The 20053-nt window shown below is 46.4% G+C and overlaps 1 protein-coding gene and 1 long non-coding RNA gene across 2 annotated transcripts in view; one reads left to right on the top strand and one right to left on the bottom strand.

Annotated features, from left to right (window-relative positions):
• DMRT1 (doublesex and mab-3 related transcription factor 1) overlaps positions 1-7863 on the bottom strand; it is a 60167-nt gene extending 52304 nt beyond the window's left edge. The window contains exons 1-2 of the mRNA XM_079959672.1: positions 6965-7863; positions 3426-3618 (exon numbers count right to left, since the gene is read on the bottom strand). Of these exons, the coding sequence (XP_079815798.1) occupies positions 3426-3618; positions 6965-7285 (514 nt within the window). The 5' untranslated portion in view covers positions 7286-7863. The remainder of the gene's footprint in view (positions 1-3425; positions 3619-6964) is intronic.
• The window catches only part of LOC307206632, a 218908-nt gene that overhangs the window by 51206 nt on the left and 147649 nt on the right, over positions 1-20053 (top strand). The gene's annotated exons all lie outside the window — the stretch shown is intronic.

Here is a 20053-nt window from a genome sequence, read left to right as displayed (position 1 = left end):
ATACAGAACATGGTTCTGTCTGCGGCCATCGGAGCACCTGCAGGGCTTGAGTGTGATTCTTACAACGCCCAGGTTACCAGTGATGGGGAAGGAAGAATTCTCCTCTACTATATTTTCCTATGGGAAAGTCTTCGTTTCTAGAAATGTAAGATTATACAACTAATTGATAAAAATAGATCCAATTAATGAAATTATATATTCAAACGAATCAAAAAAGCGTACTTGGAAATGAAGACTTGGGATGTGTTTGAAAGTATAAACCTTTCACATGTGATTTATCAATTCTTTGTAGGCCACGAGAGAATCCAGAATTGGCCTCCACAGTCACTTATGGACTTTGCTGTTAAAACCATGTTCATGGAAGACAATCTTACTCGGCTACGAGGGATCGCCAAAGAAGAAGACCATTAATTCCCCGCCACCCAGACACCTCGTCTCCATCAAGTACAGTCATACCTCGGCTTACAGACACTTTGGGTTGCATGGTTTTGGGTTGCGCACCCCGCTGAACCCCAAAGTAGTGTAACGGGTTACTTCCGGGTTTTGGCACTTGCGCAGAAGTGCTAAATCGCGCTTTGTGCATGCACAGAAGTGCCAAATCGCAACCTGTGCGTGCGCAGACGTGGCACTGCGGGTTGCGAACATGCTTCCCGCACAGATCACGTTCGCAACCTGAGTGTCCACTGTATCTCAGTTCAACTACTTTTGCTCTTAAAAAAGGACCCACATGCTCACTTCTTCCAGGTGACAGATTAATGCCACACGTCGAATATGACCCTCAGGTCCAGCAGACTATCCCACTGCAAAAATGCTTGGTTCAAATTTTCCTCTAGCATTAGCTAAGGAAGTGGGTTAGAGGCTTCCACGGGCATCCCATCCCCATCATTCAACACGGATATTAATCCATACCTGTTTAAACAGATTTACCCTGAATTCCTGCAAGTGGTGGCCCTTATTTTGGCGCTTGACCATCATAAACTGCCCACATGTTAAGGCTGCAATTCCAAGCACAATTGCTTGGGAGCAAATTTCTGGAGAACAGGGATGCACAATTCCAGAGCGTTTCCCCCCAACCTAAAGTTCAGGCCCTACTGCAGCTTTTTCCTATTCTCCCCCCCCCCCCCCCACTCGGGCAAACTCCTTTTAAAATAACCAGCGTTACCATGACTACAATGAGGTATGTGCATGCTGGCAAGGCACCACGGCTTCCCGGCCTGCTTTTTTTATTTTTTATTTTCCTGAAGAACTGCATGTCACCAGAGCCTAGAAAAATTGTCTCTGGCCTCTCAATGTGCTGTAATATTTCTGACCTGCCAATAAAATGGATACAGTGAGAAAAAGACTTTTTTCCCCGGTACCTTGTATGATTTGTGTGGCTCCTTCACATCCTATTCCTCTCGCTGTAAACTATGTTCGGTGTGATGAAGTTTGCAAGAAAAACTGCTAGACCTCAGGGCGGCAAGGAAGGGGGGGGGCAGAGATCCCGACAAGGTGAAATTGAAGCCGCTGCTACTCTGGAAATGTCAGAAAGGAATTCTGACCCCCGTGGAAATCAACAGACCTACTGAGCAAGAATTGCGGGTGCTCGTATTTGTTCGGCGGCAGTGAATAATTCGATGCTGACAGTCCCCTTCCCATCAAATCCCACAATATTCTCAGGCTACCTAAAGCACCATAGCTGTCAACGTTTCCCTTTTTTTAAGGGAAATTCCTGTATTCCGAATAGGATTCCTCGCAAGAAAAGGGAAAAGTTGACAGCTATGCTACCGCATTTCTCCGGAAGCAAGGCTCCCTTGAACCCAGCGGAGCCCACTTCCGAGGAAAAATGCACATATTTGAGCTGCACACCTGTAAAAAGGCACCTGCCTGAAGCATAATGTGCAGCTGCCCCCCCAATATCTGTGTAGCAACAGTAGAGAGCACGACACGGACCTTGCAGTCCCCGTAAGCCTCCTGAACCCTTTTTGACCAGATGGCACATTCCGCAATTTGGCAAACATCGCTGAGGGTTCCAGGCACAAAATGGCTGCCTGGGAACATGCCACAACACAACATGGACGGCACGGTGCAGCACAAAATCAAAGCGAGGAGTGCTGCCCCGTGTGTGTGTGTCCCCCCCACACACACTTCATACTTGCTGTGGGAAATCAACTATGTCCTGGTGGTCCGGATGGTGGAGACCACACCGTATTTATCCCCTTCCCCAAAAACAACCTTGTTTCTGTCTAATAACAACTGGGAGCATTCTCCTGCGGGAGAAATATACGAGGTGGGCATGCCACACTCTCTCACAAACTGCAAAAACACACTGCAGATGACTTCGTTTGGATACAGGATGCAGCGCCTAAGCAGAGCACATGCTGCACATGAAGAAAGATCCCAGATCCCTTGCATCTCTTCTTAAAAAATGGTCAGCTAGCAGGAAAAGATCTCTCTCTGTTGGGAACACGGAGAGCAGCTGCCGGCCAGAGTCTGTAATACCAGGGTAGATGCAGTGCCAGATTTATGTATAAGCTAAACAAGCTCTAGATTAGGGCCCCACTCTCTTGGGGGCCCCAACAAATTTAAAGAGAAAAAAACCTGGATGTACATTTCCAAAATATAAGATAAAAAAACCAAATAAAATAAAACCTACATACAGCAACCAGGTTTTGTGTTGTGTAGGCTCCTGTGATATTAGTCATGGCCCCCGCCTGCTTGCCTGCTCCCTCAAATATCACTGGATTGTCCTTTCTATATATATAGAGTGCCTACATTCTGCATGGACTGGTTGCACAGCAACATGTGCAAATGGGTTGAGATACCTATTAAAGGTAAAGGTAAAGGACCCCTGACCGTTAGGTCCAATCGTGAACGACTCTGGGGTTGTGGCGCTCATCTCACTTTACTGGCTGAGGGAGCCGATGTTTGTTCACAGTTTTTCCGGGTCATGTGGCCAGCATGACTAATCCGCTTCTGGCGAACCAGAGCAGCGCACAGAAACACTGTTTACCTTCCCGCTGGAGCCATACCTTGGCCTTTGATGTGCTTTCAAACTGCTAGGTTGGCAGAAGCGGGGACCGAGCAACGGGAGCTCATCCCATCGAGGGGATTCGAACCGCCGACCTTCCAGATGCGATCCAGAAATTACCATATAGCATGTATTCATCACAAAAAACCGTGACGATTTGTTCTTGACAAAGGACAGCTGGACATAGAAAGGGCCCCATCACCTTCAGGAGCTTAGGGCCTCCCTCGTCAAACCTAAATCCGGCCATGGGTAGATGGACACATGATCTCACCTGGTGTGAGGCAGCACCTGGTTATGCTCCTGAATGAAAGGCTAAAGGGATAAAAATGGCAATGGCTTCCTATTTGGCTTGGGAGAGCCTCTAAATACTGCCATCTTACGGGGTGAGGGCCGGGTCCTTTGGCATCGCGTTTACCTGTGGACGAGGTTGGCACCGCGGAAGCTGACGTGGTGGGCAGTGGTGGGCTGGCACTCTCCAACAAGAGGCAGGAAGGGCCCCCACTGGCGTTGTTCTCTTTCTTCACGTACATTTCCGTGGCGCTGGGCAACGGGATGGGGTGGCTGATGCCCAGCTCCTCTTCCTGAGCTTGCTGCCTTCGCAGGGCAACCTGGGAAAGAGATGTGGGAATGTTCAGGGATGCAGGAGAATATATTGTCTGATAATAGCCTTTCCAACTTGTGTTAACAAGTTCACAATTTAGCAGAGTAACATTCCCCTTTTTAAACTTGCATTGGATGCGTTTGCTTAAGCTCGCTAAAGCATCTATAATAACTGTTCTGGTATTTTCCCCTTATTCCCTCATAAAAGATAAGACACGACACAGTCTTCTATGAAAGGATAAAAAGAGTTTACTCACATATCATTCTGTTCACAATTGGCTCCCAGAAGGCAGACTTAGCTTAGAAAAGTAACATACACCTAGAAACTATCTCATAAGTAGACAGTCCCTTTGTCCTCTCTTGCCAAGAGAGCATCTTTGGCTAAGCAGATGTTGCTTCCTCGATGGATGTGGTCAAAAAGAGAGAGGTGGCTGCCCTGCCCTGTGCTTTCGTCGTTACTTGCACAGGTGAGGCCACGCCCACCTCTAGACCCATGCAGAGGAAGTCTGTCCCAGCCCAGAAGGAAACAGGAAGTTTACCTGCTGGCTGGACAAACATTCCTCCCCATGTGTAAACATGTTCACTCTAGGAATGTTGCACTTGACTGCTCTTGTGTTTCACATCCCACAAGAGAAGGGGCAAAATGGTGTTTCCTCTCCAGATTGAAAGAACGACGGCGGCAGCAACTTCGATGGGAAATGCCAGAGCAGAACCGGAATGGCGTTTTAAACAGTTTGCATGCGCCAGCACAAAAGGAGGCTGGGGGAAGGGCTGCAACACGCACAAACACACCTTTCCTCATTTATGAAATTTGTCCGCATGAGTGCAGAAAGTTGCATATAAACTGGAAGTTCACATAGGGAAGGTTTTTTTTAATATAAAATAAATAAATAAATTATGTTTTTATATATGTTGGAAGCTGCCCAGAGGAGCTGAGGCAATCCAGTCAGACGAGCAGGGTACAAATAAAATCACCATCATCAGGACTCAGGACTCTTGACCAAAGACAACAAGGAAAAGATTTCCTTTACTTCAGTGAAGTCTGGATTGCACCTGGAATTATGGCAAATTCAGGCCCAGGTGTGTGGAGAGACTCAAATTCACTCCAATAAAAGATGAAAACTACTATTGAAATCCAGAATCCTCTGATTCTGCTCAGATATCTGTGTGGTTCCTCTAGAAGAAAAGGAACGGCTACAGAAAAATAATAACAGTAGAGGTTTCTTGAATAAAGGACCTAATCCAGTGGGGGGCTTGCTTTAGGACTGAGGTTAAAAAGTTATATTACTAAATAACGTGATTTGATTATTTTTAATCTCTCTCAAGATCGTTTTACATATAATTTTTTCGTTGTTTTTCTCTTTGTAAACTGATTCGAGGTTTTTTTGGTGTGTGTGTTTTACAATCAAGCAGTGTTTCCTCTGGAATGCTTGAAAGAAATGGCATGGATGATTTTGGAGCAGAGCAGAATTAAATGTTGGGAAGAGTGTCTTTTTGAAAGGCAGAATACGTTACTCAATGCAAGGAAATATGGGACAGTCTGTTTTTCTCCTTAAAAAGTGAGCAAAGAGATATCACAGTAATATAATCCATACTAAGGTCCTAGCACAAACCAGTTTAGAAATAAAGTATAGCCGAATGTATTATTACCGAAAAAGATGGCTATTCCTACATGTCTGTTCTGAGATCTGGTTTAATATTGTGTGTGTGTATGTATAATCACTGGTATTTTTTAAATGTATTAAGAACTATTAAGAGAGAGATAATGCCTATTATTTAGGTTAATGGGAAACCCACAGAAATTCAAATATCTTAGTTTAACTGCGATTTGAATGTCGGCTACTTGTTATCTAAGGACTGGTGGCTGAAACTTTCAAAACGCTCTAAAACTGGGAACGTTGAAAACATTTGTAGCAGATCTTTTCCAACCGATTTTGCATCAGGTCTAGTTATTACATAGCATTTTAAATGGAGGGAGAACAGCTTTATAATGGGAAGAGAAAGAACAAGTCAACAATGTATTGATTTGAGTGGTATTTACACAAAGATTTGCAACTCAACACCTTGGGTTGTTTTGCCTTTTTTTTTTTTTTTTTTTTTGCTTTTCATTCCTGAAGTATTCTAAATGAGTTAATGACATAAGACCAGAGAAAAAAATTGAAATATTTTTGCTCATATATAACCATTAAAGCCAACCTACTTGCAAGAATCCCAAATCCTAAAATGTCTGCTGAATAAAAACAGCGCTTGAAATTGAGAGTTTTTGTTGCTTTCAATTTTCTTCATCATGGAAGTTGAAGTTTCCCCTTGACTCTCAGCGCATTCCTACATGTGCCTACTTAGAATCAAGTCCCACTGGCTTCAGTGGAAGCTTCTCCCAGGTAAATGGATATAGAATTGCAGGACATGAACTACCATTTGCACAACAGAACCCTTTTATGTGCACTCTTCTATGTGCACTTTTTAGTGTAGCCACATACCTTTCTAGAATGCAAATAACAAATCTTGATCCAATGTGATTTTTAAGTTTAGAGATTTCCCTTAACAACATTCAACCCTTTCTCCTCTATTTTTACATCACATACACAAATTCTAATATATATTTTTTCATCAGTAGATATAGCAAAATAAGATGGAGCCGTTATTCATAAGTTCTTCGTGGATAACGGTCTACAAAATACAAGCTCAAAATCCTGATACGTATACAAGGGCAGAGAAGAAAGACTCAGGGAGGACAGAGAGAAATTGCATGATGGATATCATTTTAACTAACAAATAAGCAAACTCCAAAACACATTTTTTGTTTTAACAACTGTAACATAATTTTTCCGTTTAATATAACGGGATGTGATGCATTTTCAGATATTATCAAGGTAGCTTCAAATTTGGCAATGAACAGTGGGCTTTTTAGCACCATCTTACTCAGAAGTAAGCTTGGCTGTGTTCAGTACGGCTTACTCCCAGGAAAACCAGCATACCATTGCAGCCTTTCCATAGATGATCTGTCACTGGATCCTTAATTTTAGAAATCATGACGCACACACCCTAAAGTGTCTGAGCAATCCAGGAAAAAGTATTTGGAGTTGCAAATCCTTACCAGGGAGAAAGGTCCAGTGCTATCCGTGGGCCTTACTCCTGAGAAGGAGGAGCATGGATGGACCCGAGTCTTTCTAAATGCAAAGGACTAAACTGGCTCACCCGCTCACTTCCCTGGGACTCCACCTGCCGCATTGCAAGCCAGAGTTGCGCGCAAGCGGCCCGGGCACCGGCCTGAACGTCAAGCCGCTCCTTATGGGGCGGGAAGGGGGTCCCCCCGCATCTCTCTTCCCCCAACCCGGGGAGGTTTCTGCTCACCTGGGCGGCCATCACCCGCTGCCTCTCGGCGATCAGGCTGCACTTCTTGCACTGACAGTCTCTCCACATGCAGAAGCGCTTGTGCCCTTTCAGGGGCGAGGAGTAGCCGTGGTTCCTGCACCGCGCGCACTTGGGCAGCCGGGGGGACTTCTTCCCCGACGGGGCGGCCGCGCCAGCCGGACTCTGAGCCGGCCCCCCGGCATTGCTGGTGGTCCCTGCGGCCACAAGGCCAGAGGATTTCCCGAAGGTGCCCACCTTACCCCCCTGGCCGGGATGCTCCGACGGGGCCGACGGCTTGTTGAAGGAAGACTCGTTTGGCATCTCTTCTGTGGGGACGACTGGTGTGACCGTGTGGGGTTCAATTGCTCCTGTTTTTCTGCAGCGGGGATTATGTCTCAAGGACCAGTTAATCTGTATGCCCAGTTTTAAAAAGAGGCGTCGAGGCCCTCAAGGCGCCCCTGGTGCCCGGCGGCTGCTCTGGTGCGCGCAACCTTCCTTGCAGAGCCGAGCGCAGCAGCTTTGCGCAAGGAGCAGGAGTTTCGCCAAGGACGCCCGTTGCAAGGAGGGAAGCGGGCACCCGACGGCGCCAGCTCCGCCCCCCACCTGCTCCCGGGGCTGCCCTGTGCAAGGCCCAGCCCGCGCCTTCCTGCAAGGGCACAGGGGGCTTCCTCGGCAGGCGCCAGTACTCCTGCCAGAGGGTCAGAGTGCACGCGCTCGGCCATGGGCAGATCGGGACTCTAGCATGGGAGGGTAGGGGGCTTTCGACCTTTTAGCATCCCACGCCTGCAAAATTTGCGCAGGGGGAGGGCAACAACAGCTTCCCGTTGCTTCCAGGAGCGTGCACTTATACTCCGAGGGAGCTGCGCGTGCAGGATTGCAACTGGTGCGTGCAAGGCTCCTCTGCACACTTCTGGTGCACAGCCTGAACCCTTTGCACTTTGCTGCAAAAGCTAGCAGGCGCCTCTGCTCTTTTGCTGCAAAACCCTTTGCAGCATGCAAGCTCAGTCTCGTGGAAGGAAGAGCATTGCATTGCTCTACTTTTTCTACTTGGGGTGGAGAGATCTCACCAACTCATTTTGCGCCCCTTAAACCCCCTTAATTTTGCAGGCAGCAACCGGTATATTAATTGCACGTCTGTTATATATTCATTCCCAGGGAAATTCCAGAGCCCAGTTTAGCTACTTTACACATGCTTATCTGTAACTTAAAGGAAACATGCCTTTTCAACCACAGGAGGCTGCAGTGCGGCGCGAGGGTAGCCGGATCGGGACCTCACCACTCCCGCTTTTGCAGAGCCGAATTCCCCGCTCCGCACCCGGGAAGGAATGGTGGATGAAAACGTTTTCTATGCTACGTTTCCCTTTGCTGAGGTGATAACAGTAAAACAGACTGGAAAGTGGTTTAATAGTTTTATTTAACGGCTTAAATGGCACTGTGCAACCATGGCTTGATCTAAAGATCATTCCATTCCAAACTATGATGACAATCATTTGAAGGAGGTTTTTCCAAGAGAGAAAATTTTAGTCCAGGGGTGAAACACTGGTGGGCCTCCAGTTGTTGCAGCAGTGCCGGATTTACATATAAGCTAAACAAGCTATAGTTTAGGGTCCCACTCTCTTGCCCCCCCCCCCAATTCACTATTAATATACTTCTTCTTAATTGAATTTCAGTTAAACAGTTACTTTGATAAAATACATACTTTGGTATGTATTTTAGATACCTATGAGGTCCATAAATTACCATATAGCATATAAAAAGGTAAAGGGTAAAAGAACCTTGACCATTAGGTCCAGTCGTGACTGACTCGGGTTGTGGCACTCATCTCGCTTTATTGGCCGAGGGAGCTTCCGGGTCATGTGGCCAGCATGACTAAGCCGCTTCTGGCGGACCAGAGCAGCGCACGGAAACGCCATTTACCTTCCCACCAGAGCGGTACCTATTTATCTACTTGCACTTTGACGTGCCTTCGAACTGCTAGGTTGGCAGGAGCAGGGACCAAGCAACGGGAGCTCACCCTGTCGCAGGGATTTGAACCACCGAGCTTCTGATCGGCAAGTCCTAGGCTCTGTGGTTTTACCCACAGCGCCACCCGCGTCCCTATATAGCATATATTCAACAACAAAAAACAGTGACCATTTGTTGTTGACAAAAGACAGCTGGACATAGAAAGGGCCCCATTACCTTCAGCAGCTTAGCGCCTCATCAAACCTAAATCTGGCCCTGGTTGTAGGGCTACAACTTCCATAACTGGCCATGCACACTGGCCATGTTCAGGGCACCAGGCATAAAGAGATCCTTGCTCCTAGTGACACAAACCCTCCAGCCGCCGGTGCACGATCTGTGCTGAATTTTTCTGCTGCTAGTGTTGCTATGGCTGCAGCCGCAGCAGCATTCAACACACCTCTTGTCCCCACACCTTTGCAATGGCAGGCAAGTCCCACCTGCAGTGGCAAGCTACCATCTTAATTGGTCTAAAATGCAAAGCCCCAGGGCCTATATGTTAAATTGTGGGTGAACATATCAGACAACACAGCAATTCTTCCAACAGCTCTTGTTTATTCACAGGCCAGAACAGAACTGAACTGAAGGGTTCAGCCAGCCTGCTTATATAGAGCTCCACTAGAACGCAACAGTAACCATTTTCTGTAACTATCCAATCACTGAACGTCACTTTCAATCCCTTATTTGCATATGTGGACCTGAACTATCTACAGTATCCCCCTGCTGGCCCAGGGTGAGAACTTCTGTACATAACACTATAGGTTTACAAAATCTGTCAGCTGGGGGCTTTTCGTTGGGGTGAATTAAGATGGTGGGCAGGCACTGTGGCCGGAAGCCAAGCTTGCTTGCCCACCCAGCTCCAAACCTACTCATCAAAGGGCCAGGTGAATGGGGCAGTTAGTGGCAGCACAACTGGTCACATTGTGGGAATGTTCTGGGGTGCAGGAGAGGATATATTGACTAATTATATCCTTATCCAACTTGTGCTAACAAGTTCCCAAAATATCAGCAGAGTTTATGACATTCCCTTTTAAGTTCGCAACGGTAACGCTTGCACAGGTTCGCTAGAACCTCTATAATAATTACTCTGGTAATTTCCCCTTTGTTCCCTCTTAAAATACAAGACACGACACAGTCTTTATAAAAGTATAAAAGAGTTTACTCACGTTCTGTTCACAATATGATCCCAGAAGGCAGACAGCTTTAAAAAGGTTACATACACTTAGAATCTATCTTATAGGAAGATAGTACTGTCCTCTCTTGGCTGAGAGCCAAGAGGGCATGCTGCTCCTTCAGAAGATGAAGATGAGAGAGAGAGATATGGCTGCCTGCCCTGTGCTTTTATCATTTACCTGCACAGGTGAGGCCACACCCACCTCTGGTCACATGCGGAGGAAGTCCGTCCCCAGGAAGTTTACCTACTTGCTAGACAGACATCCCTCCCCATGTTCTAACATGTACACTCTAGGAATGTTGTCATTGACTGCTCCTGTGTTTACATCCCACAAACATGACATCCCCAGAAGGCATCAAATAATGCACCAACATCTGGAGAGTCATTGTCTCACCACCCTTGCTATGATCTCTATTGTTGCTTTTGGCCAAGGTGTAGGTTTTTGATAAATACCAAAGCCCAGTTACCTGAGATAGAATTGGAATGATGTATCAGCGACCCTTTTTTCAATTGCCTTTTAATTCTCTGGGGGAAAACAACTATTACCTGTCTTCAGCTTATGAATCAGCTACATTCTCTGCATAGTGAAATAAATGTTCAGAAAGGAATAATGTCTTTTGGACTCTTAGCTCCCCCCACCCCCCAAGCAGAACATCTTGTGAATATGGTTAATGTAGCGTGGAATGCAAGAAACAACCATTTTTAATTTGAATAATAATTCCTAGGTATGTGGGTCTTTAATTCAAATTATCAGAGGGATGCATACCTTCCTGTTCCAGGGAAGAGATGGCGGTTATTAAAGATGTACATTATCAATTGCTCCTTGTCACTTCTTGTTAAAGAAACTACCTTCCAAGGAAGCTGTGTCCCCCCACGCTAGAAAATGGTGTGTATGATAAAGGAATTTAAAAAACGTTAGCATTTCAGCATCGTATAATGTGTGTGACATTGTTACATACATAGCAGCAAGTGCAAAATGCAATTAAATGTTCTGTGTTAAAAAACCCCCAAACAGATCCTTAGTCAAAATGGGAATCAAAAGTTGTGAGGATTCTTTAAAGTTGGAGAGACATAAGAGGTCCCACCTGACAATCAAAGTAAGGTCACTTCCAGCCATCCTGATTTGTTTGCACCAAGTCTGTGAGGATATTATAGGAGATTGGCTGCTTATTTAGCGTTTAGTCTGATTTGTTTGTAGGAACACTCTACAGCATTGCATCAAACAGCTGTTATCCCACATTTCCCATTGTGTTTTCCTGACAGTTTTCTTACTGTTAAGTTGTGGGTGAACATATCAGACAACACAGCGATTCTTCAAACAGCTCTTGTTTATTCACAGGCCAGAAGAGAACTGAACTGAAGGGTTCAGCCAGCCTGCTTATATAGAGCTCAACTAGAACGCAACAGTAACCATTTTCTGTAACTATCCAATCACTGAACGTCACTTTCAATCCCTTATTTGCATATGTGGACCTGAGTGAAAACTATCTACAGTATCCCTCTGCTGGCCCAGGGTGAGAACTTCAGTACATAACACTTACCACACAAATACTGGATTTTGGTAGTGGTGCTTTTTGCATGCAGGCTTGCTGAGTAAGAGCACAAAAACCTCTCATTGTGTGGCCTTAATTTGCTGGCATGTGCTTGAATCCAACCCACAACATTGTGGGGGCCTGAAGAGGCCTACGTATGATATAAAGGGTTGTTGTTTGCATGCCGTTCAGTTTTTGGATTGCTTCAAAAGTGATAATGGGGTAAAAACAACAACCATGTGTCTACTTGTCTCTCTGTCTGTTTGCCTAAAATCAGCAGCGGGTTGTGGCGGCAGAAAAGGCTAATGCAATTTGAGGGTGCCTTAATAATAGCCCTTGTTTCTGCTGGACTTAGTACTGGGTGCTGCACTTCATAAAGAATATACAGTGGTACCTCGGGTTACATACGCTTCAGGTTACAGGCTCTGCTAACCCAGAAATAGTACCTCGGGTTAAGAACTTTGCTTCAGGATAAGAACAGAAATCGTGCTCAGGTGGCGCGGTGGCAGCAGCAGGAGGCCCCATTAGCTAAAGTGGTGCTTCAGGTTAAGAACAGTTTCAGGTTAAGAACGGACCTCCAGAACGAATTAAGTACTTAACCCGAGGTACCACTGTAGTTACAACAAAATATGTTTAGGAGAGGGCAGCAAACTATGGTCAACAGTATGGAAAACAAGTCTGGGGGAGAGAAGATTGGAGAAGATGCCTGAAGGTCATTTAATGGGCTAGAATCTAGGTCTAATGGGCTTCTGTGAAAAGAGAGTAGCTGTTGCTTGAATATGAGGAAACATATTCAGTGTAGCAAGCAGATTTCTACCAAGCTGGACATCGGTCACTAAGCATGTTAGTAATGGAGGTGGGAGGAAAAAGGTACTCGCCAAAGTTTCCCCTTCCCCTCCGCTGTAAAGGTTCCAGGAACCTGTTTGATTCAAGACCTAGCAAGTTCACACGTTAGGGCAGGTGTAAGGTGTAGGGCAGGCCCTCCAACTGTTGCTGGAACCACAGCTTCCACCACTGATCCCTGGCCATTGTCATTGTGACCAGCTCCATCTGGTACGCAGGCTAAGATCCTACCTGCCCGTGGACTGTCTTGCCAGAGTGGTGCATGCTCTAGTTATCTCCCGCTTGGACAACTGCAATGCACTCTGCGTGGGGCTACCGTTGAAGGTGACTCGGAAACTGCAATTAATCCAGAATGCGGCAGCTAGACTAGTGACCGGGACTGGCCGCCGGGACCACATAACACCGGTCCTGAGAGATCTGCATTGGCTCCCAGTACGTTTCCGAGCACAATTCAAAGTGTTGGTGCTGACCTTTAAAGCCCTAAACGGCCTCGGTCCTGTATACCTGAAGGAGCGTCTCCACCCCCATCGTTCAGCCCGGACACTGAGATCCAGCGCTGAGGGCCTTCTGGCGGTTCCCTCATTGCGAGAAGTGAGGTTACAGGGAACCAGACAGAGGGCCTTCTCGGTAGTGACGCTCACCCTGTGGAACACCCTCCCTTCAGATGTGAAGGAAATAAGCAGCTATCCTATCTTTAAAAGACATCTTAAGGCAGCCCTGTTCAGGAAAGTTTTTAATATGTAATGCTGTACTGTTTTTAACATTTGATTGGGAGCCTCCCAGAGTGGCTAGGGAAACTCAGCCAGATGGGTGGGGTATAAATAATAAATTATTATTAAATTATTAAATTATTATGGACTGGTTGGACACAGAGGAATGGTGGGAGGCAGAGACCAGGGAACCACCAAGGGAAGAAGGCTCAGCGCCCAGGGGTGGGAGCATGGTGAGAGGTCAGAGGGAGAACAGGAGGCGTCAGAACCTGGAGACGGGACAGGGCTTATAAACTGGGAGAGTCTGTGGCAGAGAGAAGGCCTGAATCGGAGGCAGAAGCTGAAGCAGGAGAGTGGGAAGAGGGCTAGGCCAAGAGAGAGAGATGAGTCAGGCTGGAGAAGAGTCACAGGTGTCTCCCCCTCCTGCTGCAACAAGCCCCTCTCCAGCCCTTTCTCCCAGAACCAGAAGAGGGCTGAAATGGGTGGAGCAACAACAGGTCACAGGTAGGCATAGTCTCTGTCTGGTTGGGAAAAGCCCTGGAGAGGAGAGGACTTAGAGAGCTGGGGGTAGGCAGGGGCTTTCAGTATGACCCACTGGGAATATGCTGCTGCGCTCATTGGATCTGATGCTCAGCTCATGTTTTTGCACCAGCTCAGCATTCCTGCTTTAAGAGAATATTGAAGCACAATAAATGCTCACAACTGCAGCCTTTCAGGCTCGGTATAGAATAGTTCAAAATAATATGCTTAACATAAACTGATCATATAAATAGGAACTTTCAATCTCTGTGTCAGCCAAATGAACTGATCTTTATCTTTTTGCTTTGTAATATTTGCATGTGCTTAACAGTGGCGTATTTCACACAGAGGAGTAGTGTGGTGATTGCATGGGGTAGTGGGCAAAGAATCGTGGCACTGCGGAATTTGAAGGGACCCCAAGGGCCATCTAGTTCAACCCCCTGGGGACCCCCACTAAAGCATCGATGACAAACGGCCACCCACCCTCTGCTTAAAAACCTCCCTTGGAGAGTCCACCACCTTCCGAGTAGACCCACTGAAATTAATGGACCTTAGGTAGTCATGCTTTAATTGGTCAATTTCATGGTCAATATCAATGGACTAAGGATCTGAATAAAACTTATTTGAATACCACCCCATTAGCTAATGGCTAGTCTTTTCTTTCTCTCTTGTTACACATCCTGCTATATTTCAAACGATAAAAGATGGATTGCCCGCAATAATCAGATGCTTTGAATAAATTTTCGATAGGCCTATCAAGCAGTGAAGTGGGTTTTAGTTAATTACGTCCTTTAACTCGTTATTTTAATAACAAGCCCATCAAGCCAATTAATCATAAAGAAAAGGGGTGTTCTGAGGGTCTTTATACCTGTCCATTCTTTCGTTGCCACTTGGAATTCAAAGTAGACACATTTTGAATCCTCTGCCAAATAATTACTTAGTTAATCAAGTTGGCTAATTGTAACATGTTTCCAAAGCTTGGCTGAGCCTCATTTATAACAGAGATGTTGAGGGCAGGCAGAAGAAATCGCTGTATTACTCCACAGTGATCTTCCAATTCATTTTAGGTGCAGTAAAAAAATTAATTGGACCAGTGACTTAGAACATTGAGGGCCGCTGCATGACTCATTAAACTGACATTCTGAACATTTGTAATTCACAATACAAGACTGATAGAATCCTATATGCGCTCTATATGTTTGTCCTCTTTTATCATAGGCCAGCACCGGTACAGAGAAGGCCTTCTGATTAGGCTGCCACCATCAATTGAGAGAGAAGACAACCGTAATGTAGCTCGATTTGATAAACCGGCAGAGTGTGACAAAGGAAGTCTCTTTATATAAAAAAAGGGCTACGCAATTAATTGCTACCTTTTTTATTTATGATGTTTAATTCCTTATTAGATACAGCCGGTTTTCCACCGTGGCGAGACAAGGTCAGGAATAAGAAGATGGTTTCAAGTGATAAAGCAAATGCCTTGTCTCCGCATTTTTAAAATATGTGATCCATCTAATTAGGGCATATTCTTGGCTGTTGCAGTGGTGGCTCTGTGGGTTAAACCACAGAGCCTAGGACTCGCTGATCAGAAGGTCGGCGGTTCGAATCCCCGCGACGGGGTGAGCTCCCGTTGCTCGGTCCCTGCTCCTGCCAACCTAGCAGTTCGAAAGCACGTCAAGTGCAAGTAGATAAATAGGTACCACTCCAGCGGGAAGGTAAACAGTGTTTCCGTGCACTGCTCTGGTTTGCCAGAAGCGGCTTAGTCATGCTGGCCACATGACCCGGAAGCTGTTCGCCAGCTCCCTCGGCCAGTAAAGCGAGATGAGCGCCGCAACCCCAGAGTCGGCCACGACTGGACCTAATGGTCAGGGGTCCCTTTACCTTGGCTGTAGCAGCTCAGCCTGTGCCTGCAACAGCCAGTCTCCCATCTGGATGTAGTGGGTGAACACGTTTTTAACTCCCCTGCTTGTCCTGCTGAACTCCTTCCCTTGTGGTTATGCATGTGTGCATGGTTCTGCAGAGAATTGTCAGAAGGAAAGAGGACCACTGGATTTGTCAAAAAGCAACTGCCTTGCTGGGGCACCTGGCAATGAATATTATCACCCGGAGGGGTTTAGCCTGCAATTGCACTGAAGGGGGCACCGTCCTTTCTTGGGGAAAGCAGGGCATTCTGGGATCAAATCCGGGGAAATAGGGGCACTTGGAGGGTCTGTTGAATAATAATAATAATATAAAGCTTTTCATAGCACAGAGATGTAATGCAGCTCACGGATAAGCCAGAGGAGCTCACATAAGATCAATAAAATAATCATTAAAATAGTAAAAGGTGGATGCAAAGTAGCCTCATAGGTCGCCTGGCAGGTTTCTCCAGATGTGAAAGCGTCACTTGGCCCTCAGAGCAACCAGAGTCCTTTCTGTTGGGGATAATTCAGACTGAAATTCCCAGGTGTCAAAAAAGGTTATTTATGTATGTTACTACTGCGGCCTATGTTTCGTTAGCCCAAAAATGGAAAACGAGCGAGGTCCCAGCCAAAGAAGAATGGCAACTTAAGTTGACAGAATATGCACAACTTGTGGACTTAACGTATAGACTAAGAACAAGAAGAACATCCGTTTAGAGAAGGTTGGAAAACAATTATTGAATATATGAGAAATAACTGTGTTCAGCTGAAAATGCTAGCAGCATTAAGATAAATTCAACGGTGTAAATAAGTTTTCATGGATACAATAATGGAATACTGAATGGTCTAGTTTTTGTAAAATATGCAGGGATTTCTGTTATGTAAAATGAACCATGGAAAGAGAAGAAGGGAAGTCATTGATATATTAAGGAGGTAAAATGAGTATTTTAAACTGTAAAACAGAAAATTTAATAAAGTGTGTGTGTGTATGCATGTATGTATGTATGTATGTATGCATGTACAGTCATAGGTAAAGGTAAAGAGACCCCTGACCATTAGGTCCAGTTGTGACCGACTCTGGGGTTGCGGTGCTCATCTTGCTTTATTGGCTGAGGGAGCCGGCGTACAGTTTCCAGGTCATGTGGCCAGCATGACTAAGCCGCTTCTGGCAAACCAGAGCAGCACATGGAAATGCCGTTTACCTTCCTGCCGGAGCGGTACCTATTTATCTACTTGCACTTTGATGTGCTTTCGAACTGCTAGGTGGGCAGGAGCTGGGACCGAGCAACGGGAGCTCACCCCGTCGCGGGGATTCAAACCGCCGACCTTCTGATCGGCAAGTCCTAGGCTCTGTGGTTTAACCCACAGCGCCACCCGTGACCCAATGTACAGTCATACCTTGGGTTAAATATGCTTCGGGATGAATATTTTTGGGTTGTGCTCCGCGGCAACCCGAAAGTAAAGAAGTGTGTTACTTCTGGGTTTCACCACCCGCATGCTCAGACTCTCAAAATGATGCCACGCGCATGCACAGAAGCAGCATATCGGGACCCGCTCACCCACAGACGTGGGTTGCGTTCTGCTCAGGTTGTGAACGGGGCTCCAGAACAGATCCCGTTCGCAACCAGAGGTACCCCTGTATAAATATGTATCAGAGCGTCATCTGTGTCAGAGATCTTATGCCCACTAACAACTAATTGCATGAAGGTGACTCTAAAAGACTTTTAGAGGATACCAAAGAAGAAATGGGACGCAGGTGGCACTGTGGGACGCAGGTGGCGCTGTGGGTTAAAGCCTCAGCGCCTAGGACTTGCTGATCGAATGGTCGGCGGTTCGAATCCCTGCGGCGGGGTGCGCTCCTGCTGCTCGGTCCCAGCGCCTGCCAACCTAGCAGTTCGAAAGCACCTCCGGGTGCAAGTAGATAAATAGGGACCGCTTACCAGCGGGAAGGTAAACGGCGTTTCCGTGTGCGGCTCTGGCTCGCCAGAGCAGCGATGTCACGCTGGCCACGTGACCCGGAAGTGTCTCCGGACAGCGCTGGCCCCTGGCCTCTTAAGTGAGATGGGCGCACAACCCCAGAGTCTGTCAAGACTGGCCCGTACGGGCAGGGGTACCTTTACCTTTACCTTTACAAGAAGAAATACTTCGGTTTGTTGTTTGTTTGGTTATCATTCGTTAAATGTCTATTCTGTCCTTCATCCTTAGATCACAGGGCAGTTTGCAATACAAAAACACAAAAATATATAGCCCAATAACAGAAGCAATACCCCACAGAGATCGTTTAATTAGCCAAAGGCCTGGGATAAGAGGAATGCTGGGTCCTTTCCTGTCTTGCTGATCACACAGGGAGAGGAGCAGCCAGCCTATGATGGTGTTTCTGCTAGATATCTCACCTTGAACTTGGTTTCTGAAACCAATGCTGCCAGAGGCCCAAAGTTCAACTAGGCACAAATATTTATAATTGTTACAGGAGGATTTCTGTATCGCCGTATCATAAAAGAGCGGGGCAGTTTGCAATGTTAACATATAAAATTCCATTAAAAAAAATAATTAAGAAAAAGATCACTGCAGATGGTGACAGCAGCCACGAAATTAAAAGACGCCTGCTTCTTGGGAGAAAAGCAATGACAAACCTAGACAGCATCTTAAAAAGCAGAGACATCACCTTGCCAACAAAGGTCCGTATAGTTAAAGCTATGGTTTTCCCAGCAGTGATGTATGGAAGTGAGAGCTGGACCATAAAGAAGGCTGATCGCCAAAGAATTGATGCTTTTGAATTATGATGCTGGAGGAGACTCTTGAGAGTCCCATGTACTGCAAGAAGATCAAACCTATCCATTCTGAAGGAAATCAGCCCTGAGTGCTCACTGGAAGGACAGATCCTGAAGCCGAGACTCCAATACTTTGGCCACCTCATGAGAAGAGAAGACTCCCTGGAAAAGACCCTGATGTTGGGAAAGATGGAGGGCTCAAGGAGAAGGGGATGACAGTGGACAAGATGGTTGGACAGTGTTCTCGAAGCTACCAGCATGAGTTTGACTAAACTGCGGGAGGCAGTGGAAGACAGGAGTGCCTGGCATGCTCTGGTCCATGGGGTCACGAAGAGTCAGACACGACTAAACGACTAAACAACAACAACAAAACAGTTGTAAAAGCCTGTTGGCACAAAAAGAGATGTCTAAAAGTCAAACATGAGGTTGGCAGGACCTAGTTTGGTGCTTTTCATACCATTGTCCTCCACTAAGAGAGATGGACGTCAGTTACTTCATACACACACACACACACACACACACACACACACACACACACACACACACACTTGGCGTAGCAATTCACAGGTAATGCACTCTAGCCAACCATGTGTCTGTAAGTGAAACTCGCTCATATTAATTAATGATGCTTTGCTTTCTATATGCATCATTAATACCCTGTTTTTGATAGATCCTACCAGCAGGAGTCTCCCTTCTCCTTGGGGAAATGGCTGCTGCTTCTGCAGGACATTACTAGGTATAAACAGACAGAACAATCCCTGCTTGTGAGTTTCCCACAGACACCTGCTTGGCTGCTGTGAGAAAAGGCTGCTGGATATGATGGGTCTGATGGCCGAATCTTCCCTTTTCTTATTTTATTAAATTGTAGCTAAGAGATGCTGAACTGCACGTGATGCCAGAATAAGGTTACCAGATGTTTTTCAAAGAATCTGGGGTCACTTTTTTTTTTGAAAAGAGAAAAAAAAAGTTATTTTAAAAAAATATTTAAAAATATATATTAAGAAGTAATATCTTCTCTTCTGTGGTCTCCTCTGTCGCGCGGCCTTCCTCTGGGCCCCAGCCTGCTCTCCTGGAGCACTAGCCGCCGTGGAGTAGGTTCAGGTCGGACCTGGGCTTGGCCATGTGTCCTTGCCCTCCCAGGGCTCTCCTACCTCTCTTCCTCGGTGGTGGCAAGGTCGGGGCTCCCCTCTTTTTTCTCCTTCCTCTTCCTTCTCCTTCTCCTCTCCTCCTTCTCCCTGCGTCAGCTCTGGGGTTTTCCTGTCACTGGAGTGCTGCTGGGCAGGTGGCCGGGCACTCTTGCACACCAGCTTGATTGGGGTCATGGGGATGGTGGTCAGCGGTTCCCCCAGTTGACGCGCCAGGCATCCCTGGTTCCCCCTTGGCAGTGGCAGTCTCAGCAGCCCGGAGCCAGCCTGGTAGCGCAGTTGGCTCTGGCTGGCTTCAGGAGCTGTTCACTGTTGTGGCGCCCGCCATTTTGCCTCGCCGGAAGTCCCCATACGTTGTGTCTTGTGCCATTGAACCAATCACGCAACATTCATTCCCTACTTATAAATCGACAACACTTAAAATATAAATCCGGGGACATTAAATGAAATCCAGGGACGTTCTGTGGACGGACTCCTCCATTGCGAGAAGCACAGC

The sequence above is a fragment of the Podarcis cretensis genome (genome assembly GCF_951804945.1).
Source record: "Podarcis cretensis genome assembly, chromosome: 17".
Classification (NCBI taxonomy): Eukaryota; Metazoa; Chordata; class Lepidosauria; order Squamata; family Lacertidae; genus Podarcis; species Podarcis cretensis.
This window is presented reverse-complemented; position numbering and strand designations above follow the sequence as displayed.